The 27,094-nt window shown below is 52.9% G+C and overlaps 1 protein-coding gene across 1 annotated transcript; it reads left to right on the top strand.

Moving 5' to 3' along the window:
• Nucleotides 1–1,464: 1,464 nt before the first annotated feature.
• On the top strand, nt 1,465–27,094 carry LOC144738739 (uncharacterized; the record flags this gene model as incomplete). Its single annotated transcript, XM_078621729.1, has 11 exons — nt 1,465–1,506; nt 2,905–2,958; nt 6,275–6,319; nt 10,692–10,745; nt 12,807–12,851; nt 13,501–13,554; nt 14,491–14,598; nt 22,073–22,126; nt 24,662–24,715; nt 25,481–25,525; nt 27,041–27,094. Coding segments are annotated over exons 3-11 (471 nt in total), but the record flags the coding sequence as incomplete, so codon positions are not given.

The following is a 27,094-nucleotide window of genomic DNA, read 5'->3' as shown; positions in this document are numbered from 1 at the left end:
ACCCACAGAGACCCACAGAGACCCACACTCACAGAGACCCACAGAGACCCACAGAGACCCACAGAGATCCATACTCACAGAGACCCACAGAGACTCACAGAGACCCACAGAGACCCACACTCACAGAGACCCACAGAGACTCACAGAGACCCACAGAGACCCACACTCACAGGGACCCACAGAGACCCACAGAGACCCACAGAGACCCACACTCACAGAGACCCACAGAGACTCACAGAGACCCACAGAGACCCACACTCACAGAGACCCACAGAGACCCACAGAGACCCACAGAGACCCACACTCACAGAGACCCACAGAGACCCACACTCACAGAGACCCACAGAGACTCACAGAGACCCACAGAGACCCACACTCACAGAGACCCACAGAGACCCACACTCACAGAGACCCACACTCACAGAGACCCACAGAGACCCACAGAGACCCACACTCACAGAGACCCACAGAGACCCACAGAGACTCACAGAGACCCATACTCATAGAGACCCACAGAGACCCACACTCACAGAGACCCACCGAGACACACAGAGACCCACACTCACAGAGACACACAGAGACCCACAGAGACCCACAGAGACTCACAGAGACCCACATAGACCCACAGAGACCCACAGAGACCCACAGAGACCGACAGAGACCCACAGAGACCCACACTCATAGAGACCCAGACCCACAGAGACCCACAGAGACCCACAGAGATCCACAGAGACCCACAGAGACCCACAATCACAGAGACCCACAGAGACCCACAGAGACCCATACTCACAGAGACCCACAGAGACCCACAGATACCCACACTCACAGAGACCCACAGAGACCCACAGAGACCCATACTCACAGAGACCCACAGAGACCCACAGAGACCCATACTCACAGAGACACACAGAGACCCACAGAGACCCACAGAGACCCACAGAGACCCACACTCACAGAGACCCACAGAGACCCACAGAGACCCACAGAGACCCACACTCATAGAGACCCACACACACAGAGACCCACACTCACAGAGACCCACACACACAGAGACCCACAGAGACCCACAGAGACCCATACTCACAGAGACCCACAGAGACCCACAGAGACCCATACTCACAGAGACACACATAGACCCACAGAGACCCACAGAGACCCACACTTACAGAGACCCACACTCACAGAGACCCACAGAGACCCACAGAGACCCACACTCACAGAGACCCACAGAGACCCACAGAGACCCACACTCATAGAGATCCACACACACAGAGACCCACACTCACAGAGACCCACAGAGACCCACAGAGACCCACAGAGATTCACAGAGACCCACACCCACAGAGACCCACACCCACAGAGACCCACACTCATAGAGACCCACACTCACAGAGACCCACAGAGACTCACACTCACAGGAGCGTGCTGACCCTCCCCGCCCGTCGCTGTCGTCCCTTGCAGGGTCTGCCTGGGCCCCAGGGTCCCATCGGGCCTCCGGGAGAAAGGGTAACGGAGCACGCCTCACTCTCACAGCCCGTGTCGGTGGTGGTGTTGGTGGTGGTGTTGGTGGTGTTGGTGGTGGTGTTGGTGGTGGTGTTCGTGCTGGTGGTGTTGGTGGTGTTGGTGGTGTTGGTGGTGGTGGTGTTGGTGGTGTTGGTGGTGGTGTTGGTGGTGGTGTTCGTGCTGGTGTTGGTGGTGGTGTTGGTGCTGGTTGTGTTGGTGGTGTTGGTGGTAGTGGTGGTTTTGGTTGTGGTGGCGGTCATGGCGATGGCGCGACAGCGTGAAGGAGATTGGGATGGTGGGGGATGATGGACACGATGGTTGTGAGGTTAATGATGACGATGATCATGATGATCGTGATGATAATGATGATCGTGATGATGATGATCGTGATGATGATGATGGTGATGATTATGATGATGATGATCGTGATGATGATGATCGTGATGATGATGATGATCGTGATAATGATGATGATCGTGATGATGATGATCGTGATGATGATGATTGATTGTGATGATGATCGTGATGATGATCGTGATGATGATCGTGATAATGATGATTGTGATAATGATGATGATCGTGATAATGATGATTTTGGTGATGATCGTGATAATGATGATGATCGTGATGATGATCGTGATGATGATTGTGATGATGATCGTGATGATGATGATGATCGTGATAATGATTGTGATGATGATCGTGATGCTGATTGTGATGATGATCGTGATAATGATGACGATTGTGATGATGATCGTGATGATGATGATGATTGTGATGATGATCGTGATGATGATCGTGATGATGATGATCGTGATGATGATGATCGTGATGATGATGATGATCGTGATGATGATCGTGATAATGATGATGATGATGACCGTGATGATGATGATCGTGATGATGATGATCGTGATGATGATGATCGTGATGATGATGATGATTGTGATGATGATCGTGATGATGATCGTGATGATGATGATCGTGATGATGATGATCGTGATGATGATGATGATCGTGATGATGATGATGATGATCGTGATAATGATGATGATGATGATGACCGTGATGATGATGATCGTGATGATGATGATCGTGATGATGATGATGATGATTGTGATGATGATCGTGATGATGATCGTGATGATGATGATCGTGATGATGATGATCGTGATGATGATGATGATCGTGATGATGATGATGATCGTGATAATGATGATGATGACCGTGATGATGATGATCGTGATGATGATGATCGTGATGATGATCGTGATGATGATGATGATGATCGTGATGATGATGATCGTGATGATGATGACCGTGATGATCATCATGATGATGATGATGATCGTGATGATGATGATCGTGGTGATGATGATGATGCTGTGTGTGTCTGTCCAGGGTCTCACAGGTAAACCCGGCCTGCCTGGTCCGTCTGGAACCGACGGACCTCCGGTGAGGGTCACGACCCCCCCACCCCCTCTCCCTCCCCCCCACCCCCCTCCCCCCCCACCCCCTCTCCCACCCCCCCACCCCCCCCTCCCCCCCACCCTCTCCAACTCCCCCTCTCACCCACCCCCTCTCCCTCCCCCCACCCCCTCCCCCTCCCCCCCCTCCTCTCCAACTCCCCCCCCTCCCCCTCCCCCCACCCCCTCCCCCCACCCCCTCCCCCCCCACCCCCTCCCTCTCACTCGACTCAACTCTGTTGTTGTTAACTTACAAGGTCAGGCCCCACTGAGCTATGTGGCCCATTTTTCAGAAGCGGCCTGCCCATCACTAATTATAGCAGCGCAACTAAGTGGCTTACATTGTCATCATCATTGTCATCATCATCGTCATTATCATCGTCGTCATCATCATCGTCATCATCATCATCATCGTCGTCATCATCATCGTCATCCTCATCATCATCGTCATCATCGTCATCATCATCGTCATCATCATCATCGTCGTCATCATCATCGTCGTCATCATCGTCGTTGTCATCATCATCATCGTCATCCTCATCATCATCGTCATCATCATCATCATCATCATCGTCGTCATCATCATCCTCATCATCATCGTCGTCATCATCATCGTCATCATCGTCATCATCATCATCATCGTCATCATCATCATCGTCATCATCATCGTCGTCATCATCATCGTCATCCTCATCATCATCGTCATCATCGTCATCATCATCGTCATCATCATCGTCATCATCATCATCGTCATCATCATCATCGTCGTCATCATCATCGTCGTTGTCATCATCATCTTCGTCATCGTCATCATCATCGTTGTCATCGTCATCATCATCATCATCACCGTCGCGTGGAAATTTATAGCGGCCAAATACTCTAAATGTGTGTTTCTGCAGACTAGTAGAGACTCATAGGGCCGCAGAGACCCATAGAGACCCAAACTCATAGAGACCCACATAGACCCATACTCATAGAGACCCACAGAGACCCATACTCATACAGACCCACAGAGACCAATTTTCAGAGACCCACAGAGACCCACAGAGACCCACAGAGACCCACAGAGACCCATACTCACAGAGACCCACACTCATAGAGACCCACAGAGACCCATACTCACAGAGACCCACAGAGACCCACAGAGACTCACACTCATAGAGACCCACAGAGACCCACAGAGACCCACACTCACAGAGACCCACAGAGACCCACAGAGACCCACAGAGACCCACACTCACAGAGACCCACAGAGACCCACAGAGACACACAGAGACCCACAGAGACCCACAGAGACCCACACTCACAGAGACCCACAGAGACCCACAGAGACACACAGAGACACACAGAGACCCACAGAGACCCACACTCACAGAGACCCACAGAGACCCACACTCACAGAGACCCACACACACAGAGACCCACAGAGACCCACAGAGACCCACAGAGACCCACACACACAGAGACCCACAGAGACCCACACTCACAGAGACCCACACACACAGAGACCCACAGAGACCCACAGAGACCCACAGAGACCCACAGAGACCCACAGAGACCCACAGAGACCCACAGAGACTCACACTCATAGAGACCCACAGAGACCCACAAAGACCCACACTCACAGAGACCCACAGAGACCCACAGAGACCCACACTCACAGAGACCCACACTCACAGAGACCCACAGAGACCCACAGAGACCTACAGAGACCCACACTCACAGAGACCCACAACCACAGAGACCCACAGAGACCCACACTCACAGAGACCCACACACACAGAGACCCACAGAGACCCACAGAGACCCACACACACAGAGACCCACAGAGACCCACAGAGACCCACACTCACAGAGACCCACAGAGACCCACAGAGACCCACAGAGACCCACACTCACAGAGACCCACACTCACAGAGACCCACAGAGACCCACAGAGACCCACAGAGACCCACACTCACAGAGACCCACACACACAGAGACCCACAGAGACCCACACTCACAGAGACCCACAGAGACCCACACTCACAGAGACCCACAGAGACCCACACTCACAGAGACCCACAGAGACCCACAGAGACCCACAGAGACCCACACTCACAGAGACCCACACACACAGAGACCCACAGAGACCCACACTCACAGAGACCCACAGAGACCCACAGAGACCCACACTCACAGAGACCCACACACACAGAGACCCACAGAGACCCACACTCACAGAGACCCACACACACAGAGACCCACAGAGACCCACAGAGACCCACAGAGACCCACAGAGACCCACACTCACAGAGACCCACAGAGACCCACACACACAGAGACCCACAGAGACCCACACTCACAGAGACCCACACACACAGAGACCCACAGAGACCCACAGAGACCCACAGAGACCCACATACACAGAGACCCACAGAGACCCACAGAGACCCACAGAGACTCACACTCATAGAGACCCACAGAGACCCACAGAGACCCACACTCACAGAGACCCACAGAGACCCACAGAGACCCACACTCACAGAGACCCACACTCACAGAGACCCACAGAGACCCACAGAGACCCACACTCACAGAGACCCACAGAGACCCACGCTCACAGAGACACACAGAGACCCACAGAGACCCACACCACAACGCGCCCTCCATCTCAGCAGGCACAAGTCCCCCGCAGAGCTTTGTGGCCTCTCTTTGGTCAGAAGCGGAACTACGGCCACCACGAATCAGCTCAGCTCAGAGGTCGCAATCGGGTACCCGATACCCGTACCCTACCCGATACCCGGCTACCCGTACCCGGCCGGGTACGGGTACGGGTACCCGTTTGCGACCCTGGTGCGGCCGGGTACGGGTAGACCGTGAGTCACTGGTGAGTCACCGTTTGTCACTCATTTCCCAACGTCTTGTCTCTTCTCACAATTCAAGTTCCTAGAATCAACCCACCCGCGCCTGCAACACGGCTTCATCCCAGAGGTCGCAATCGGGTACCCGATACCCGTACCCTACCCGTACCCAGCCGGCCGGGTACGGGTAGGGTACGGGTACGGCCGGGTACAGGTACGGGTACCTGTTTGCGACCTTGGTGCGATCAACCCACACCCCCAAGCCTTCTTAAGCAGTGCTCGCTAACAGCACTTGCCCCACCAGTCTGTTACAGGCTACACGGAGGATCTTTGTCTTTGTGGTGCTGGCAACCCACCCACTCGTAGGCGCTGCTGCTGCTGCTCGCCACTGACAGCACTTGCCCCACCAGTCTGTTACAGGCTACATGGGGGATCTTTGTCTTTGTGTGCGCGCGTGTGCAGGGTCATCCTGGCAAGGAGGGTCCTGCAGGTGACAAGGGAGAGATGGTACGAGCAGCCTCCACTCACCACGTCACTCACCACGACACTCACCACGTCACTCACCACACCACTCACCACTCACCACGTGACTCACCACGTGACTCACCACTCACCACGCCACTCACCACGCCACTCACCACGCCACTCACCACGCCACTCACCACGCCACTCACCACGTCACTCACCACACCACTCACCACTCACCACGACACTCACCACGTCACTCACCACTCACCACGCCACTCACCACGCCACTCACCACGCCACTCACCACTCACCACGTCACTCACCACGCCACTCACCACTCACCACGCCACTCACCACACCACTCACCACTCACCACGCCACTCACCACACCACTCACCACGTACCTCACCATGCCACTCACCACTCACCACACCACTCACCACTCACCACGCCACTCACCACGCCACTCACCACGCCACTCACCACACCACTCACCACACCACTCACCACTCACCACGCCACTCACCACGTCACTCACCACGTCACTCACCACTCCACTCACCACACCACTCACCACGCCACTCACCACGTCACTCACCACGCCACTCACCACTCACCACGCCACTCACCACGCCACTCACCACTCCACTCACCACACCACTCACCACTCACCACGCCACTCACCACGCCACTCACCACTCACCACGCCACTCACCACGCCACTCACCACTCCACTCACCACACCACTCACCACTCACCACGCCACTCACCACGCCACTCACCACTCCACTCACCACACCACTCACCACTCACCACGCCACTCACCACGTCACTCACCACGCCACTCACCACGCCACTCACCACACCACTCACCACGCCACTCACCACGTCACTCACCACGTCACTCACCACTCCACTCACCACACCACTCACCACTCACCACGCCACTCACCACGTCACTCACCACGCCACTCACCACGCCACTCACCACACCACTCACCACGCCACTCACCACGTCACTCACCACGTCACTCACCACTCCACTCACCACACCACTCACCACTCACCACGCCACTCACCACGTCACTCACCACGCCACTCACCACGTCACTCACCACGCCACTCACCACGCCACTCACCACGCCACTCACCACGTGTCTCACCACGTCACTCACCACGCCACTCACCACGCCACTCACCACGTGTCTCACCACGTCACTCACCACGTCACTCACCACGCCACTCACCACGTCACTCACCACGCCACTCACCACGCCACTCACCACGCCACTCACCACGCCACTCACCACTCCACTCACCACACCACTCACCACTCACCACGCCACTCACCACGTCACTCACCACGCCACTCACCACGTCACTCACCACGCCACTCACCACGCCACTCACCACGCCACTCACCACGTCACTCACCACGTCACTCACCACGCCACTCACCACGCCACTCACCACGCCACTCACCACGCCACTCACCACTCCACTCACCACACCACTCACCACTCACCACGCCACTCACCACGTCACTCACCACGCCACTCACCACGTCACTCACCACGCCACTCACCACGCCACTCACCACGCCACTCACCACGTCACTCACCACGCCACTCACCACGCCACTCACCACGCCACTCACCACGTCACTCACCACGTGTCTCAGTGTCTCTCTGCGTGTCTTACCTCGTGTCTCTATTTGTCTCAGTGTCTCCCTGTGTCTCTACACGTGTCTTATCACGTGTCTATGTGTGTCTCAGTGTCTCTCTGTATCTCCAGTGTCTCTACACGAGCCTCCCTGTCTCACCACGTGTGTCTCAACACATCTCTCCGCGTGTCTCTGCGTGTCTCTCTGTGTCTCTGCGTGTGTCTCTCCGCGTGTCTCTCTGTGTCTCTGGGTATCTCTGCATGTCTCTGCGTGTGTCTCTCCATGTCTCTCTGTGTCTCTCCGCGTGTCTCTGCGTGTCTCTGCGTGTGTCTCTCCGTGTCTCTCTGTGTCTCTCCGCGTGTCTCTCCGCGTGTCTCTCCGTGTCTCTCTGTGTCTCTCTGTGTCTCTCCGTGTCTCTCTGTGTCTCTCCGCGTGTCTCCGTCCTCATGCCTGCCCGCTTCTCTGCCTGTGACACCCGTGTGTGTCACTGTGTGTGTGTCACTGTGTGTGTGTGTGTCACTGTGTGTGTGTCACTGTGTGTGTGTCACTGTGTGTGTGTCACTGTGTGTGTGTGTCACTGTGTGTGTGTGTGTCACTGTGTGTGTGTCACTGTGTGTGTGTCACTGTGTGTGTGTGTGTCACTGTGTGTGTGTCACTGTGTATGTGTGTGTCACTGTGTGTGTGTGTCACTGTGTGTGTGTCACTGTGTGTGTGTGTGTCACTGTGTGTGTGTCACTGTGTGTGTGTGTGTGTCACTGTGTGTGTGTCACTGTGTGTGTCACTGTGTGTGTGTGTCACTGTGTGTGTGTCACTGTGTGTGTGTGTGTCACTGTGTGTGTGTGTGTCACTGTGTGTGTGTCACTGTGTGTGTCACTGTGTGTGTGTCACTGTGTGTGTGTGTGTCACTGTGTGTGTGTGTGTCACTGTGTGTGTGTCACTGTGTGTGTCACTGTGTGTGTGTGTCACTGTGTGTGTGTCACTGTGTGTGTGTGTGTCACTGTGTGTGTGTGTGTCACTGTGTGTGTGTCACTGTGTGTGTCACTGTGTGTGTGTCACTGTGTGTGTGTGTCACTGTGTGTCACTGTGTGTGTGTCACTGTGTGTGTCACTGTGTGTGTCACTGTGTGTGTGTCACTGTGTGTGTCACTGTGTGTGTGTCACTGTGTGTGTCACTGTGTGTGTCACTGTGTGTGTGTCACTGTGTGTGTCACTGTGTGTGTGTCACTGTGTGTGTCACTGTGTGTGTCACTGTGTGTGTGTCACTGTGTGTGTCACTGTGTGTGTGTCACTGTGTGTCACTGTGTGTGTGTCACTGTGTGTGTGTCACTGTGTGTGTCACTGTGTGTGTCACTGTGTGTGTGTCACTGTGTGTGTCACTGTGTGTGTGTCATTGTGTGTCACTGTGTGTGTGTCACTGTGTGTGTGTCACTGTGTGTGTGTCACTGTGTGTGTGTGTGTCACTGTGTGTGTGTCACTGTGTGTGTCACTGTGTGTGTGTTTCACTGTGTGTGTGTGTCACTGTGTGTCACTGTGTGTGTGTCACTGTGTGTGTGTCACTGTGTGTGTGTCACTGTGTGTGTCACTGTGTGTGTGTGTCACTGTGTGTGTGTGTCACTGTGTGTGTGTCACTGTGTGTGTCACTGTGTGTGTGTCACTGTGTGTGTCACTGTGTGTGTCACTGTGTGTGTCACTGTGTGTGTGTCACTGTGTGTCACTGCGTGTGTGTGTCACTGTGTGTGTGTCACTGTGTGTGTGTCACTGTGTGTGTCACTGTGTGTGTCACTGTGTGTGTGTCACTGTGTGTGTCACTGTGTGTGTGTCACTGTGTGTCACTGTGTGTGTGTCACTGTGTGTGTGTCACTGTGTGTGTCACTGTGTGTGTCACTGTGTGTGTGTCACTGTGTGTGTCACTGTGTGTGTGTCACTGTGTGTCACTGTGTGTGTGTCACTGTGTGTGTGTCACTGTGTGTGTGTCACTGTGTGTGTCACGTGTGTGGGGAGCGGTAGTGTAGCGGTTAGCGCTACGCTGCGCTATGAACCCGGCGACACGAGTTCGATTCCCGCTCACGGCCAACACCAGTGACGATTATCTTGAACCGGTCCTGGGCCTCCCCTAGGTCGACTCAGCCTCAAATGAGTACCCGGTGCGGTGTGTAAACATCGCCACTGGGGAGACAAAGGCGGTCGGGCGTGGTGCTGGCCACCCACCCCCTCGTGTGCCGTTCCCGCCTTCATAGGTGCTCGCTAACAGCACTTGCCCCTACAGTCTGTTAAGGCTATACGGGGGATCTTTATCTTTGTCACTGTGTGTGTGTGTCACTGTGTGTGTGTGTCACTGTGTGTGTGTCACTGTGTGTCACTGCGTGTGTGTGTCACTGTGTGTGTGTCACGCGTGTCACTGTGTATGTCACTGTGTGTGTGTCACTGTGTCACTCTGTGTGTGTCACTGTGTGTGTCACTGTGTGTGTCACTGTGTGTGTGTCACTGTGTGTGTGTCACTGTGTCACTCTGTGTGTGTCACTGTGTGTGTCACTGTGAGTGTCACTGTGTGTGTGTCACTGTGTGTGTCACTGTGTGTGTGTCACTGCGTGTGTGTGTCACTGTGTGTGTGTCACTGTGTGTGTGTCACGCGTGTCACTGTGTATGTCACTGTGTGTGTGTCACTGTGTGTGTCACTGTGTCACTGTGTGTGTGTCACGTGTGTGTGTGTCACGTGTGTCACCGGCGTGTTCTCTGTGCGCGCTCACAGGGGGTGCAGGGACCTCAGGGCAGCGTTGGGTATCCAGGATCACGCGGAGCCAAGGTACGGTGCCACGCACACCGCACCACACCACACCATACAACACCGCACTACACTGCACCACACAACACTGCACTACACTGCACTACACTGCACCGCACTACACTGCACTACACTGCACTACACCGTACCGCACTACACTGCACTACACTGCACTACACTGCACCGCACTACACCGCACTACACCGCACCACGCGCGCGTTGCTGTTGCTGCTGCGGTGGTGGTGGCGAGTTGTGGTGAGTGGTAGTGATGAGTGGTGGTGGTGGTGAGTGGTGGTGAGTGGTGTTGGTGAGTGGTGGTGAGTGGTGGTGGCGAGTTGTGGTGAGTGGTAGTGATGAGTGGTGGTGAGTGGTGGTGAGTGGTGTTGGTGGTGCTGGTGGTGAGTGGTGGTGCTGGTGGTGGTGAGTGGTGGTGAGTGGTGGTGGTGAGTGGTGGTGAGTGGTGTTGGTGGTGCTGGTGGTGAGTGGTGGTGCTGGTGGTGGTGAGTGGTGGTGAGTGGTGGTGGTGAGTGGTGTTGGTGGTGCTGGTGGTGGTGAGTGGTGGTGAGTGGTGGTGAGTGGTGGTGCTGGTGGTGGTGAGTGGTGTTGGTGGTGCTGGTGGTGAGTGGTGGTGAGTGGTGGTGCTGGTGGTGGTGAGTGGTGGTGAGTGGTGGTGTTGAGTGGTGGTGGTGAGTGGTGGTGAGTGGTGGTGCTGGTGGTGGTGAGTGGTGGTGAGTGGTGTTGGTGGTGCTGGTGGTGAGTGGTGGTGAGTGGTGTTGAGTGGTGGTGAGTGTTGAGTGGTGGTGAGTGGTGAGTGGTGGTGAGTGGTGAGTGGTGGTGGTGGTGAGTGGTGGTGGTGAGTGGTGGTGCTGGTGGTGGTGCTGGTGGTGGTGTTGAGTGGTGGTGGTGAGTGGTGGTGAGTGTTGAGTGGTGGTGGTGAGTGGTGGTGAGTGTTGAGTGGTGGTGGTGAGTGGTGGTGGTGAGTGGTGGTGAGTGTTGAGTGGTGGTGGTGAGTGGTGGTGAGTGTTGAGTGGTGGTGTTGAGTGGTGGTGGTGAGTGGTGGTGAGTGTTGAGTGGTGGTGGTGAGTGGTGGTGAGTGTTGAGTGGTGGTGGTGAGTGGTGGTGAGTGTTGAGTGGTGGTGGTGAGTGGTGGTGGTGAGTGGTGGTGAGTATTGAGTGGTGGTGGTGAGTGGTGGTGGTGAGTGGTGGTGAGTGGTGGTGAGTGGTGGTGGTGAGTGGTGGTGCTGGTGGTGAGTGTTGAGTGGTGGTGGTGAGTGGTGGTGAGTGTTGAGTGGTGGTGGTGAGTGGTGGTGAGTGGTGGTGGTGAGTGGTGGTGGTGAGTGGTGGTGAGTGGTGGTGGTGAGTGGTGGTGAGTGGTGGTGAGTGGTGGTGTTGAGTGGTGGTGAGTGGTGGTGAGTGGTGTTGGTGGTGCTGGTGGTGAGTGGTGGTGAGTGGTGTTGAGTGGTGGTGAGTGTTGAGTGGTGGTGAGTGGTGAGTGGTGGTGAGTGGTGAGTGGTGGTGGTGGTGAGTGGTGGTGGTGAGTGGTGGTGCTGGTGGTGGTGCTGGTGGTGGTGTTGAGTGGTGGTGGTGAGTGGTGGTGAGTGTTGAGTGGTGGTGGTGAGTGGTGGTGAGTGTTGAGTGGTGGTGGTGAGTGGTGGTGGTGAGTGGTGGTGAGTGTTGAGTGGTGGTGGTGAGTGGTGGTGAGTGTTGAGTGGTGGTGTTGAGTGGTGGTGGTGAGTGGTGGTGAGTGTTGAGTGGTGGTGGTGAGTGGTGGTGAGTGTTGAGTGGTGGTGGTGAGTGGTGGTGAGTGTTGAGTGGTGGTGGTGAGTGGTGGTGGTGAGTGGTGGTGAGTATTGAGTGGTGGTGGTGAGTGGTGGTGGTGAGTGGTGGTGAGTGGTGGTGAGTGGTGGTGGTGAGTGGTGGTGCTGGTGGTGAGTGTTGAGTGGTGGTGGTGAGTGGTGGTGAGTGTTGAGTGGTGGTGGTGAGTGGTGGTGAGTGGTGGTGGTGAGTGGTGGTGGTGAGTGGTGGTGAGTGGTGGTGGTGAGTGGTGGTGAGTGACGCGACTTCCTCCTGTCCCCGTCCTAGGGAGCGGAGGGAGCCCGGGGACTCAAGGGGCACAACGGTGGCAAGGTGAGGATCACTCCACAGCTCACTCACTCACTCACTCCTCACTCACTCACTCACTCCTCACTCACTCATACACTCACTCACTCCTCACTCACTCCTCACTCACTCATACACTCACTCACTCACTCACTCCTCACTCACTCACTCACTCACACCTCACTCACTCATACACTCACTCACTCCTCACTCACTCACTCACTCACTCACACCTCACTCACTCATACACTCACTCACTCACTCCTCACTCACTCACTCACTCACTCACTCCTCACTCACTCCACAGCTCACTCACTCCTCACTCACTCACTCACTCACTCGATTACTCACCAACTCATTCACTCACCCACCTACTTACTCAACTACACACTTAGTGACTCGTTCACTCACTCGATTACTCACCAACTCATTCACTCACTCACCTACTCACTGAACTACTCAGTTAGTCACTCGTTCACTCACTCGTTCACTCCTCACCCACTCACTCCTCGCTCGCCCGCTCGCACATAGCTGGTGGTGGGAGTACCGAGGGCGATGGGTTTCACAGTGGTGGTGGTGGTGGTCGTGGTGGTGGTGATGGTGGTCGTGGTGGTGGTGGTCGTGGTGGTGGTGGTTGTGGTGGTGGTGATCATGGTGGTGGTGTGTCTCTGTCCAGGGAGAGGATGGCGTTGCCGGTGCCAAGGGAGACTCGGGAGCCAAAGGCGACCAGGTTAGTACACCTAGGTGTGTGTGTGTGTCTGTGTGTATGTGTGTGTCTGTGTGTGTCTGTGTGTGTGTGTGTCTGTGTGTGGTGTGTGTCTCTGTGTGTGTCTGTGTGTGTGTGTGTCTGTGTGTGTGTGTGTTTCAGGAAAGGGCGGTCCTGCACAGATGCCATATTTTCTGTCCGTCTGCTACAGCAGAGGTGTAGGGAATTCCAACAAGACCTACATCTCTGCTTTATTGACCTGGTCAAGGCCTATGATACCATCAGTAGGCCTGGGCTCTGGGTTGATCTTCGTGCTTTCAGAGTCCTTGACACTCTGTTCACGATCATTAAGGACCTTCATGATGGTGAGCGGGCCCGGGTAAAACTACGTGGCTGGTGTCGATTCTAAACGTGGATGGGGAAAAAAATAAGCCGGAGGACCTGGAGAAAAATCCACGGGGGAGAGAGAGACACGCAGACTCCAAATATACAGCAGCAGCAGCAGGCGTCGTCAGGGTCAGAATCGAACCCTCGACTTCCTGCAGACCAGGCAAGGTAGTCAACATCTCCTAGCCACCTTGATGATGATGAGAGAGACACGCAGACTCCAAATATACAGCAGCAGCAGCAGGCGTCGTCAGGGTCGGGATCGAACCCACGACCTCCTGTAGACCAGGTGAGGTAGTCAACATCTCCTAGCCACCGTGATGATGATGATGATGAGAGAGAGACACGCAAACTCCAAATATACAGCAGCAGCAGGCGTCGTCAGGGTCAGAATCTAACCCTCGACCTCCTGTAGACCAGAGTAGGGGGCGCGGTCAAAGCGGCGTGCGTGGCGACCCCCCCATGTGACCCCCCAATGTGACCCCCAAATTGTGACCGCCCCCCTTGTGACCCCACGTGACCCCACCCCCCGTGTGACCCCTCACCCCTCACCCCCACCCCCCGTGCCGTCAGGGTGAGCTGGGAGCTTCGGGACCCCGTGGGGAGGACGGCGCTGAGGGCCCCAAGGGTCGAGCCGGCCTGCCCGGAGACCCGGGCCCCATCGGCCTCACTGGCGAGAAGGTGAGCGGCCACCCTGGCATCATACCAGACGCCTAGCACAGGTCTGAGAACCATCATCATCATACCAGACTCCTAGCGCAGGTCTGAGAACCATCATCATCATACCAGACTCCTGGCGCAGGTCTGAGAACCATCATCATCATACCAGACTCCTAGCACAGGTCTGAGAACCATCATCATTATACCAGACTCCTAGCGCAGGTCTGAGAACCATCATCATCATACCAGACTCCTAGCGCAGGTCTGAGAACCATCATCATCATACCAGACTCCTAGCGCAGGTCTGAGAACCATCATCATCATACCAGACTCCTAGCACAGGTCTGAGAACCATCATCATCATACCAGACTCCTAGCGCAGGTCTGAGAACCATCATCATCATACCAGACGCCTAGCACAGGTCTGAGAACCATCATCATTATACCAGACTCCTAGCGCAGGTCTGAGAACCATCATCATCATACCAGACTCCTAGCGCAGGTCTGAGAACCATCATCATCATACCAGACTCCTAGCGCAGGTCTGAGAACCATCATCATTATACCAGACTCCTAGCGCAGGTCTGAGAACCATCATCATCATACCAGACTCCTAGCGCAGGTCTGAGAACCATCATCATCATACCAGACTCCTAGCGCAGGTCTGAGAACCATCATCATTATACCAGACTCCTAGCGCAGGTCTGAGAACCATCATCATCATACCAGACTCCTAGCGCAGGTCTGAGAACCATCATCATCATACCAGACTCCTAGCGCAGGTCTGAGAACCATCATCATCATACCAGACTCCTAGCACAGGTCTGAGAACCATCATCATCATACCAGACTCCTGGCGCAGGTCTGAGAACCATCATCATCATACCAGACTCCTAGCGCAGGTCTGAGAACCATCATCATCATACCAGACTCCTAGCGCAGGTCTGAGAACCATCATCATCATACCAGACTCCTGGCGCAGGTCTGAGAACCATCATCATCATACCAGACTCCTAGCGCAGGTCTGAGAACCATCATCATCATACCAGACTCCTGGCGCAGGCCTGAGAACCATCATCATCATCATACCAGACTCCTAGCACAGGTCTGAGAACCATCATCATCATCATCATCATCATACCAGACGCCTAGCGCAGGTCTGAGAACCATCATCATTATACCAGACTCCTAGCGCAGGTCTGAGAATCATCATCACCTAGCGCAGGTCTGAGAACCATCATCATCATACCAGACTCCTAGCGCAGGTCTGAGAACCATCATCATCATACCAGACTCCTGGCGCAGGTCTGAGAACCATCATCATCATACCAGACTCCTAGCGCAGGTCTGAGAACCATCATCATCATACCAGACTCCTAGCGCAGGTCTGAGAACCATCATCATCATACCAGACTCCTAGCGCAGGTCTGAGAACCATCATCATCATACCAGACTCCTGGCGCAGGTCTGAGAACCATCATCATCATACCAGACTCCTAGCGCAGGTCTGAGAACCATCATCATCATACCAGACTCCTGGCGCAGGCCTGAGAACCATCATCATCATCATACCAGACTCCTAGCACAGGTCTGAGAACCATCATCATCATCATCATACCAGACGCCTAGCGCAGGTCTGAGAACCATCATCATTATACCAGACTCCTAGCGCAGGTCTGAGAACCATCATCATCATACCAGACTCCTAGCGCAGGTCTGAGAACCATCATCATCATACCAGACTCCTAGCGCAGGTCTGAGAACCATCATCATCATACCAGACTCCTGGCGCAGGTCTGAGAACCATCATCATCATACCAGACTCCTAGCGCAGGTCTGAGAACCATCATCATCATACCAGACTCCTGGCGCAGGTCTGAGAACCATCATCATCATCATCATACCAGACGCCTAGCGCAGGTCTGAGAACCATCATCATTATACCAGGCTCCTAGCGCAGGTCTGAGAACCATCATCATCATACCAGACTCCTAGCGCAGGTCTGAGAACCATCATCATCATACCAGACTCCTGGCGCAGGTCTGAGAACCATCATCATCATACCAGACTCCTAGCACAGGTCTGAGAACCATCATCATTATACCAGACTCCTAGCGCAGGTCTGAGAACCATCATCATCATACCAGACTCCTAGCGCAGGTCTGAGAACCATCATCATCATACCAGACTCCTAGCGCAGGTCTGAGAACCATCATCATCATACCAGACTCCTAGCACAGGTCTGAGAACCATCATCATCATACCAGACTCCTAGCGCAGGTCTGAGAACCATCATCATCATACCAGACGCCTAGCACAGGTCTGAGAACCATCATCATTATACCAGACTCCTAGCGCAGGTCTGAGAACCATCATCATCATACCAGACTCCTAGCGCAGGTCTGAGAACCATCATCATCATACCAGACTCCTAGCGCAGGTCTGAGAACCATCATCATCATACCAGACTCCTAGCGCAGGTCTGAGAACCATCATCATCATCGTCATACCAGACTCCTAGCGCAGGTCTGAGAACCATCATCATCATCGTCATACCAGACTCCTAGCGCAGGTCTGAGAACCATCATCATCATACCAGACTCCTAGCGCAGGTCTGAGAACCATCATCATCATACCAGACTCCTGGCGCAGGTCTGAGAACCATCATCATTATACCAGACTCCTAGCGCAGGTCTGAGAACCATCATCATCATACCAGACTCCTAGCGCAGGTCTGAGAACCATCATCATCATACCAGACTCCTAGCGCAGGTCTGAGAACCATCATCATCATACCAGACTCCTAGCGCAGGTCTGAGAACCATCATCATCATACCAGACTCCTGGCGCAGGCCTGAGAACCATCATCATCATCATACCAGACTCCTAGCACAGGTCTGAGAACCATCATCATCATCATCATACCAGACTCCTAGCGCAGGTCTGAGAACCATCATCATCATACCAGACTCCTAGCGCAGGCCTGAGAACCATCATCATCATACCAGATACGTTACGCAGGTGCGACTCTATGTGTCTCTGTGTGAGTCTGTGTGTCTCTCTGTGTGTCTCTGTGTGTGTCTCTGTGTGTGTCTCTGTGTGTGTCTCTGTGTGAGTCTATGTGTCTCTGTGTGTGTCTCTGTGTGAGTCTATGTGCCTCTGTGTGTGTCTCTGTGTGAGTCTATGTGTCTCTGTGTGTTCTCTGTGTGTGTCTCTGTGTGTCTCTGTGTGTGTCTCTGTGTGTGTCTCTGTGTGTGTCTCTGTGTGAGTCTATGTGCCTCTGTGTGTGTCTCTGTGTGAGTCTATGTGTCTCTGTGTGTTCTCTGTGTGTGTCTCTGTGTGTTCTCTGTGTGTGTCTCTGTGTGTGTCTCTGTGTGTGCCTCTGTGTGTGTCTCTGTGTGTCTCTGTGTGTGTCTCTGTGTGTGTCTCTGTGTGAGTCTATGTGCCTCTGTGTGTGTCTCTGTGTGAGTCTATGTGTCTCTGTGTGTGTCTCTGTGTGTGCCTCTGTGTGTGTCTATGTGTGTCTCTCTGTGTGTGTCTCTGTGTGTGTCTCTGTGTGTGTCTCTGTGTGTGTCTCTCTCTGTGTGTGTCTCTGTGTGTCTCTCTCTCTGTGTGTGTCTATGTGTGTCTCTCTGTGTGTGTCTCTGTGTGTGTCTCTCTCTGTGTGTGTCTCTGTGTGTCTCTGTGTGTGTCTCTGTGTGTGTCTCTCTCTGTGTGTGTCTATGTGTGTCTCTCTGTGTGTGTCTCTGTGTGTGTCTCTCTCTGTGTGTGTCTCTGTGTGTGTCTCTGTGTGTGTCTCTGTGTGTGTCTCTCTCTGTGTGTGTCTCTCTCTGTGTGTGTCTCTGTGTGTGTCTCTCTCTGTGTGTGTCTATGTGTGTCTCTCTGTGTGTGTCTCTGTGTGTGTCTCTCTCTGTGTGTGTCTCTGTGTGTGTCTCTGTGTGTGTCTCTGTGTGTGTCTCTCTCTGTGTGTGTCTCTGTGTGTGTCTCTCTCTGTGTGTGTCTATGTGTGTCTCTCTGTGTGTGTCTCTGTGTGTCTCTCTCTGTGTGTGTCTCTGTGTGTGTCTCTGTGTGTGCCACAGTGCCGGTAGCCTTCATAGGCACTACTCGCTACTAACAGCACTTGCCCCTACAGCCTGTGACAGTCTACGGGGGGGGGGGGGTGACGGTGACAGTGTCTCTTGTGTGTGTGTGAGCCTGTGTGTCTCTCTGTGTGTGTCTCTGTGTGTCTCTGTGTGTCTCTCTGTGTCTGTCTCTGTGTGTCTCTCTCTCTGTGTGTGTCTCTGTGTGTGTCTCTGTGTGTGTCTCTGTGTGTCTCTCTGTGTCTGTCTCTGTGTGTCTCTCTCTCTGTGTGTGTCTCTGTGTGTGTCTCTGTGTGTGTCTCTCTCTGTGTGTGTCTATGTGTGTGTCTCTCTCTGTGTGTGTCTCTGTGTGTGTCTCTTGTGTGTGTGTGAGCCTGTGTGTCTCTCTGTGTGTGTCTCTGTGTGTCTCTGTGTGTCTCTCTGTGTCTGTCTCTGTGTGTCTCTCTCTCTGTGTGTGTCTCTGTGTGTGTCTCTGTGTGTGTCTCTGTGTGTCTCTCTGTGTCTGTCTCTGTGTGTCTCTCTCTCTGTGTGTGTCTCTGTGTGTGTCTCTGTGTGTGTCTCTCTCTGTGTGTGTCTATGTGTGTGTCTCTCTCTGTGTGTGTCTCTGTGTGTGTCTCTGTGTGTGTCTCTCTCTGTGTGTGTCTCTGTGTGTGTCTCTCTCTGTGTGTGTCTCTGTGTGTGTCTCTGTGTGTGTCTCTGTGTGTCTCTCTGTGTGTGTCTCTGTGTGTGTCTCTCTCTGTGTGTGTCTCTGTGTGTGTCTCTGTGTGTCTCTCTGTGTGTGTCTCTCTCTGTGTGTGTCTCTGTGTGTGTCTCTGTGTGTGTCTCTGTGTGTGTCTCTGTGTGTGTCTCTGTGTGTCTCTCTCTCTGTGTGTGTCTCTGTGTGTGTCTCTCTCTGTGTGTGTCTCTGTGTGTGTCTCTGTGTGTGTCTCTGTGTGTGTCTCTGTGTGTGTCTCTGTGTGTGTCTCTCTCTGTGTGTGTCTCTGTGTGTCTCTCTCTCTGTGTGTGTCTCTGTGTGTGTCTCTGTGTGTGTCTCTGTGTGTGTCTATGTGTGTCTCTCTCTCTGTGTGTGTCTCTGTGTGTGTCTCTGTGTGTCTCTGTGTGTGTCTCTGTGTGTGTCTCTGTGTGTGTCTCTCTCTGTGTGTGTCTCTGTGTGTGTCTCTGTGTGTGTCTCTCTCTGTGTGTGTCTCTGTGTGTGTCTCTGTGTGTGTCTCTCTCTGTGTGTGTCTCTGTGTGTGTCTCTGTGTGTGTCTCTCTCTGTGTGTGTCTCTGTGTGTGTCTCTGTGTGTGTCTCTCTCTGTGTGTGTCTCTGTGTGTGTCTCTCTGTGTGTGTCTATGTGTGTCTCTCTGTGTGTGTCTCTGTGTGTGTCTCTCTCTGTGTGTGTCTCTGTGTGTGTCTCTCTCTGTGTGTGTCTCTGTGTGTGTCTATGTGTGTCTCTCTGTGTGTGTCTCTCTGTGTGTGTCTCTGTGTGTGTCTATGTGTGTCTCTCTGTGTGTGTCTCTGTGTGTGTCTCTCTCTGTGTGTGTCTCTGTGTGTCTCTCTCTGTGTGTCTCTGTGTGTGTCTATGTGTGTCTCTCTGTGTGTGTCTCTCTGTGTGTGTCTCTGTGTGTGTCTCTCTCTGTGTGTGTCTCTGTGTGTGTCTCTGTGTGTGTCTCTGTGTGTGTCTCTCTCTGTGTGTGTCTATGTGTGTCTCTCTGTGTGTGTCTCTCTGTGTGTGTCTCTCTGTGTGTGTCTCTGTGTGTGTCTATGTGTGTCTCTCTGTGTGTGTCTCTGTGTGTGTCTCTCTCTGTGTGTGTCTCTGTGTGTGTCTCTCTGTGTGTCTCTGTGTGTGTCTATGTGTGTCTCTCTGTGTGTGTCTCTGTGTGTGTCTCTCTCTGTGTGTGTCTCTGTGTGTGTCTCTGTGTGTGTCTCTCTCTGTGTGTGTCTCTGTGTGTGTCTCTGTGTGTGTCTCTGTGTGTGTCTCTGTGTGTGTCTCTGTGTGTGTCTCTCTCTGTGTGTGTCTCTGTGTGTCTCTCTCTCTGTGTGTGTCTATGTGTGTCTCTCTGTGTGTGTCTCTGTGTGTGTCTCTCTCTGTGTGTGTCTCTGTGTGTGTCTATGTGTGTCTCTCTGTGTGTGTCTCTGTGTGTGTCTCTCTCTGTGTGTGTCTCTGTGTGTGTCTCTGTGTGTGTCTCTGTGTGTGTCTCTCTCTGTGTGTGTCTCTGTGTGTGTCTCTGTGTGTGTCTCTCTGTGTGTCTCTCTCTGTGTGTGTCTCTGTGTGTGTCTCTGTGTGTGTCTCTCTCTGTGTGTGTCTCTGTGTGTCTCTCTCTGTGTGTGTCTATGTGTGTCTCTCTGTGTGTGTCTCTGTGTGTGTCTCTCTCTGTGTGTGTCTCTGTGTGTGTCTCTGTGTGTGTCTCTGTGTGTGTCTCTCTCTGTGTGTGTCTCTGTGTGTGTCTCTCTCTGTGTGTGTCTATGTGTGTCTCTCTGTGTGTGTCTCTGTGTGTCTCTCTCTGTGTGTGTCTCTGTGTGTCTCTCTGTGTGTGTGTCTCTGTGTGTGTCTCTGTGTGTGTGTCTCTGTGTGTGTCTCTGTGTGTCTCTCTCTGTGTGTGTCTCTGTGTGTCTCTCTGTGTGTGTGTCTCTGTGTGTGTCTCTGTGTGTCTCTCTGTGTGTGTGTCTCTGTGTGTGTCTATGTGTGTCTCTCTGTGTGTCTCTCTGTGTGTGTGTCTCTGTGTGTGTCTCTGTGTGTGTGTCTCTGTGTGTGTCTCTGTGTGTCTCTCTCTGTGTGTGTCTCTGTGTGTCTCTCTGTGTGTGTGTCTCTGTGTGTGTCTCTGTGTGTCTCTCTGTGTGTGTGTCTCTGTGTGTGTCTATGTGTGTCTCTCTGTGTGTGTGTCTCTGTGTGTCTCTCTCTGTGTGTGTCTCTGTGTGTGTCTCTGTGTGTCTCTCTGTGTGTGTGTCTCTGTGTGTGTCTATGTGTGTCTCTCTGTGTGTGTGTCTCTGTGTGTCTCTCTGTGTGTGTGTCTCTGTGTGTGTCTCTGTGTGTCTCTCTGTGTGTGTGTCTCTGTGTGTGTCTATGTGTGTCTCTCTGTGTGTGTCTCTGTGTGTCTCTCTCTGTGTGTGTCTCTGTGTGTGTCTCTGTGTGTGCCACAGTGCCGGTAGCCTTCATAGGCACTACTTGCTAACAACACTTGCCCCTACAGCCTGTGACAGCCTACGGGGGGGGGGGGGGGTGACGGTGACCGTGTCTCTTGTGTGTGTGTAAGCCTGTGTGTCTCTCTGTGTGTGTGTCTCTGTGTGTCTCTGTGTGTGTCTCTGTGTGTGTCTCTGTGTGTCCCACAGTGCCGGTAGCCTTCATAGGCACTACTCGCTACTAACAGCACTTGCCCCTACAGCCTGTGACAGTCTGTGTGTTTCGACTAACCCCGCGCCTCTTTGCGTGCCCCAGGGGAAGCTGGGAGTGCCTGGACTGCCCGGATACCCTGGCCGACAAGGCGTCAAGGTATCTGTGCCGACTTCTTTGCCAGTTCAAATCTTGACTTTGAAGCTTTCGCGTAGGTGACACCATTTTTTGTTCACGGACCTGGGCTGCGGTGGCCCGTTATTGGGTCTTTTCTCCTTTTCAAAGAATCTCTCCGGCGACGTTTGTTTCTTTGCTCATGCTGGCCAGCGGGCTTACCGACGACCGTGTGCCGCGAGATGAGTGCACGGTGCGGGAAAGTGGTCGATAATCATGGGCGGGACTCAATTAAGTGTCGGATTCTGACTTCTCACAACCCAGAATCCGTCGCGTGCGCAGTTTACACAGTCGGGTTTCGCGCTCCGATGAGAATCTAACGCCGCCGCTGATCTCACAGGAGTCGGAGCTCAGGCGGCAATGCAAGCGATGGGGGAGCGGCTGTCAGTACAGATGACGAACCTTCATCTTTTCGATTTAAAGCTTCTTTCGTGACTGCAGCAGGGATTCATCTCCTTGGTTCTTTCGGTAAAGTCACGTAGAAGGGAAATAATAAAAATGAAACATAGTAAAATACAATTCTCACGACGTTTCGGCCACAACGCAAGCAGCCGTCCTCAGGTGAAGAACAGGTCTGTCGAGTAGACAGAGTCTGAACGCTGTCTCCCCGACACACCTGTTCTTCACCTGAGGACGGCTGCTTGCGTTGTGGCCGAAACGTCGTGAGAATTGTATTTTACTATGTTTTATTTTTATTATTTAATTTTATTGTGTTTCATTTTTATTATTTTATTATTTTCCTTCTACGTGACTTTACCGAAAGAACCAAGAAGATGAATCCCTGCAGTCACGAAAGCTTTAAATCGAAATTTAAGTAGTGACTAGTCCCATATCTGCATTTTACATAAATATGCTAAATTCGTCTTGATATGCAAATTCCTTTGCCAAGGCGCTCTTCCTCCCCTAACCCAGCTTAAATATACGCTGCCAAACCTAGTGGTGCTCATTCAGACGCTGTCTTTCCGACAGACCTGTTCTTCACCTGAGGACGGCTGCTTGCGTTGTGGCCGAAATGTCGTGAGAATTATGTTATTATGTTTAATTTTTATTATTTTATTTTATTATGTTTCATTTTTATTACTTTATTATTTCCCTTCTACGTGATGACTTTACCGAAGGAACCAAGAAGAGGTAGCTTCATCATCTGTACTGACAGATGAAGCTTCATCTGTCAGTACAGATGATGTAGCTTCATCTGTCAGTACAGATGATGTAGCTTCATCTGTCAGTACAAATGATGTAGCTTCATCTGTCAGTACAGATGATGAAGCTTCATCTGTCAGTACAGATGATGTAGCTTCATCTGTCAGTACAGATGATGTAGCTTCATCTGTCAGTACAGATGATGTAGCTTCATCTGTCAGTACAGATGATGTAGCTTCATCTGTCAGTACAGATGATGTAGCTTCATCTGTCAGTACAGATGATGTAGCTTCATCTGTCAGTACAGATGATGTAGCTTCATCTGTCAGTACAGATGATGAAGCTTCATCTGTCAGTACAGATGATGTAGCTTCATCTGTCAGTACAGATGATGTAGCTTCATCTGTCAGTACAGATGATGTAGCTTCATCTGTCAGTACAGATGATGAAGCTTCATCTGTCAGTACAGATGATGTAGCTTCATCTGTCAGTACAGATGATGTAGCTTCATCTGTCAGTACAGATGATGTAGCTTCATCTGTCAGTACAGATGATGTAGCTTCATCTGTACTGACAGATGAAGCTTCATCTGTCAGTACAGATGATGTAGCTTCATCTGTCAGTACAGATGATGTAGCTTCATCTGTCAGTACAGATGATGTAGCTTCATCTGTCAGTACAGATGATGAAGCTTCATCTGTCAGTACAGATGATGTAGCTTCATCTGTCAGTACAGATGATGTAGCTTCATCTGTCAGTACAGATGATGTAGCTTCATCTGTCAGTACAGATGATGTAGCTTCATCTGTCAGTACAGATGATGTAGCTTCATCTGTCAGTACAGATGATGTAGCTTCATCTGTCAGTACAGATGATGAAACTTCATCTGTCAGTACAGATGATGTAGCTTCATCTGTCAGTACAGATGATGAAGCTTCATCTGTCAGTACAGATGATGTAGCTTCATCTGTCAGTACAGATGATGAAACTTCATCTGTCAGTACAGATGATGTAGCTTCATCTGTCGGTACAGATGATGTAGCTTCATCTGTCGGTACAGATGATGTAGCTTCATCTGTCGGTACAGATGATGTAGCTTCATCTGTCAGTACAGATGACGTAGCTTCATCTGTCAGTACAGATGATGAAGCTTCATCTGTCAGTACAGATGATGAAGCTTCATCTGTCAGTACAGATGATGTAGCTTCATCTGTCAGTACAGATGACGTAGCTTCATCTGTCAGTACAGATGATGTAGCTTCATCTGTCAGTACAGATGACAAAGCTTCGCTCGCTCGCCTTCTGCTGTGAGGCCTGGCTCCTGAGTGTGGTGCTGTGTGCGGCGGCGTCTCCTCTCACCTCTGACTCTGTCTGCAGGGGTCTACCGGCTTCCCGGGGTTCGCTGGGGCCAACGGAGACAAGGGGGCGCGGGTAACCACACCGCACCGTGTACCGCACTGTGTACCGCACACCGCGTACCACACACCGCACCGCACACCGCACCGTGTACCGCACACCGTGTACCGCACACCGCGTACCACACACCGCACCGCACCGTGTACCGCACACCGCGTACCACACACCGCGTACCACACACCGCACCGTACACCCCACTGTGTACCGCTTACCGCGTACCACACACCGCACCGCACTGTGTACCGCGCTGTGTACCGCACTGTGTACCGCGCTGTGTACCGCGCTGTGTACCGCGCTGTGTACCGCGCTGTGTACCGCGCTGTGTACCGCGCTGTGTACCGCGCTGTGTACCGCACTGTGTACCGCGCTGTGTACCGCGCTGTGTACCGCGCTGTGTACCGCACTGTGTACCGCGCTGTGTACCGCACTGTGTACCGCGCTGTGTACCGCGCTGTGTACCGCACTGTGTACCGCGCTGTGTACCGCGCTGTGTACCGCGCTGTGTACCGCGCTGTGTACCGCACTGTGTACCGCACTGTGTACCGCGCTGTGTACCGCGCTGTGTACCGCGCTGTGTACCGCGCTGTGTACCGCGCTGTGTACCGCGCTGTGTACCGCGCTGTGTACCGCACTGTGTACCGCACTGTGTACCGCGCTGTGTACCGCGCTGTGTACCGCGCTGTGTACCGCGCTGTGTACCGCGCTGTGTACCGCGCTGTGTACCGCGCTGTGTACCGCGCTGTGTACCGCAACGCGCTGAGCGACGCTTTTCTGTTGCAGGGCCCAACGGGGAAGCAGGGACCACGTGGTCAACGTGGACCCGCGGTGAGCAACCACGCACACACTCACTCACTCACACACTCACACTCACACACACACAGTGTGTGTGTGAGTGCGTGTGTGAGTGTGTGTGTGAGTGTGTCACTGTGTGTGTCACTGTGTGTGTCACTGTGTGTCACTGTGTGTCACTGAGTGTGTCACTGAGTGTGTTACTGTGTGTCACTGTGTGTGAGTGTGTGAGTGTGTCACTGTGTGTGTGAGTGTGTCACTGTGTGTCACTGTGTGTGTGAGTGTGTCACTGTGTGTCACTGAATGTGTCACTGTGTGTCACTGAGTGTGTGTCACTGAATGTGTCAATGTGTGTGAGTGTGTCACTGTGTGTGAGAGTGTGTCACTGTGTGTCACTGTGTGTCACTGAGTGTGTCACTGTGTGTGAGTGTGTCACTGTGTATCACTGTGAGTGTGCCACTGTGTGTGTGAGTGTGTCACTGTGTCACTGTGTGTGTGAGTGTATCACTGTGTGTCACTGTGTGTGTGAGTGTGTCACTGTGTGTCACTGTGTGTGTGAGTGTGTCACTGTGTGTGTGAGTGTGTCACTGAGTGTGTCACTGAGTGTGTCACTGTGTGTTACTGTGTGTCACTGAGTGTGTGTCGCTGAGTGTGTCACTGTGTGTGTGTCACTGAGTGTGTGTCACTGTGTGTGTCACTGTGTGTGTGTCACTGAGTGTGTCACTGTGTGTGTGAGTGTGTCACTGTGTGTGTCACTGTGTGTGTGTCACTGTGTGATACACTGAGTGTGTGTCACTGAGTGTGTCACTGTGTGTGTCACTGTGTGTGTCACTGTGTGATACACTGAGTGTGTGTCACTGAGTGTGTCACTGAGTGTGTCACTGTGTGACACTGAGTGTGTGTCACTGTGTGTGTGAGTGTATCACTGTGTGTCACTGTGTGTGTGAGTGTGTCACTGTGTGTCACTGTGTGTGTGAGTGTGTCACTGTGTGTCACTGTGTGTGTGAGTGTGTCACTGTGTGCCACTGTGTGTGTGAGTGTGTCACTGTGTGTGTGAGTGTATCACTGAGTGTGTCACTGAGTGTGTCACTGAGTGTGTCACTGTGTGTGTGTCACTGAGTGTGTGTCACTGTGTGTGTGTCACTGTGTGATACACTGAGTGTGTGTCACTGAGTGTGTCACTGTGTGTGTCACTGAGTGTGTCACTGTGTGATACACTGAGTGTGTCACTGTGTGATACACTGAGTGTGTGTCACTGAGTGTGTCACTGTGTGTGTCACTGAGTGTGTCACTGTGTGTGCCACTGAGTGTGTCACTGAGTGTGTCACTGTGTGATACACTGAGTGTGTCACTGTGTGATACACTGAGTGTGTGTCACTGTGTGATACACTGAGTGTGTGTCACTGAGTGTGTCACTGTGTGTGTCACTGAGTGTGTCACTGAGTGTGTCACTGTGTGATACACTGAGTGTGTGTCACTGAATGTGTCACTGTGTGTGTCACTGAGTGTGTCACTGAGTGTGTCACTGAATGTGTCACTCCGTGTGCTCAGGGCCCGAGAGGGGAGCGAGGGCCACGTGGACCCAATGGGAAAACCGGACCCAAG

This window comes from Lampetra planeri, unplaced genomic scaffold (assembly GCF_965212315.1).
Source record: "Lampetra planeri unplaced genomic scaffold, kcLamPlan1.2.h2 scaffold_1141, whole genome shotgun sequence".
In the NCBI taxonomy this organism is placed as follows: Eukaryota; Metazoa; Chordata; class Hyperoartia; order Petromyzontiformes; family Petromyzontidae; genus Lampetra; species Lampetra planeri.
This window is presented reverse-complemented; position numbering and strand designations above follow the sequence as displayed.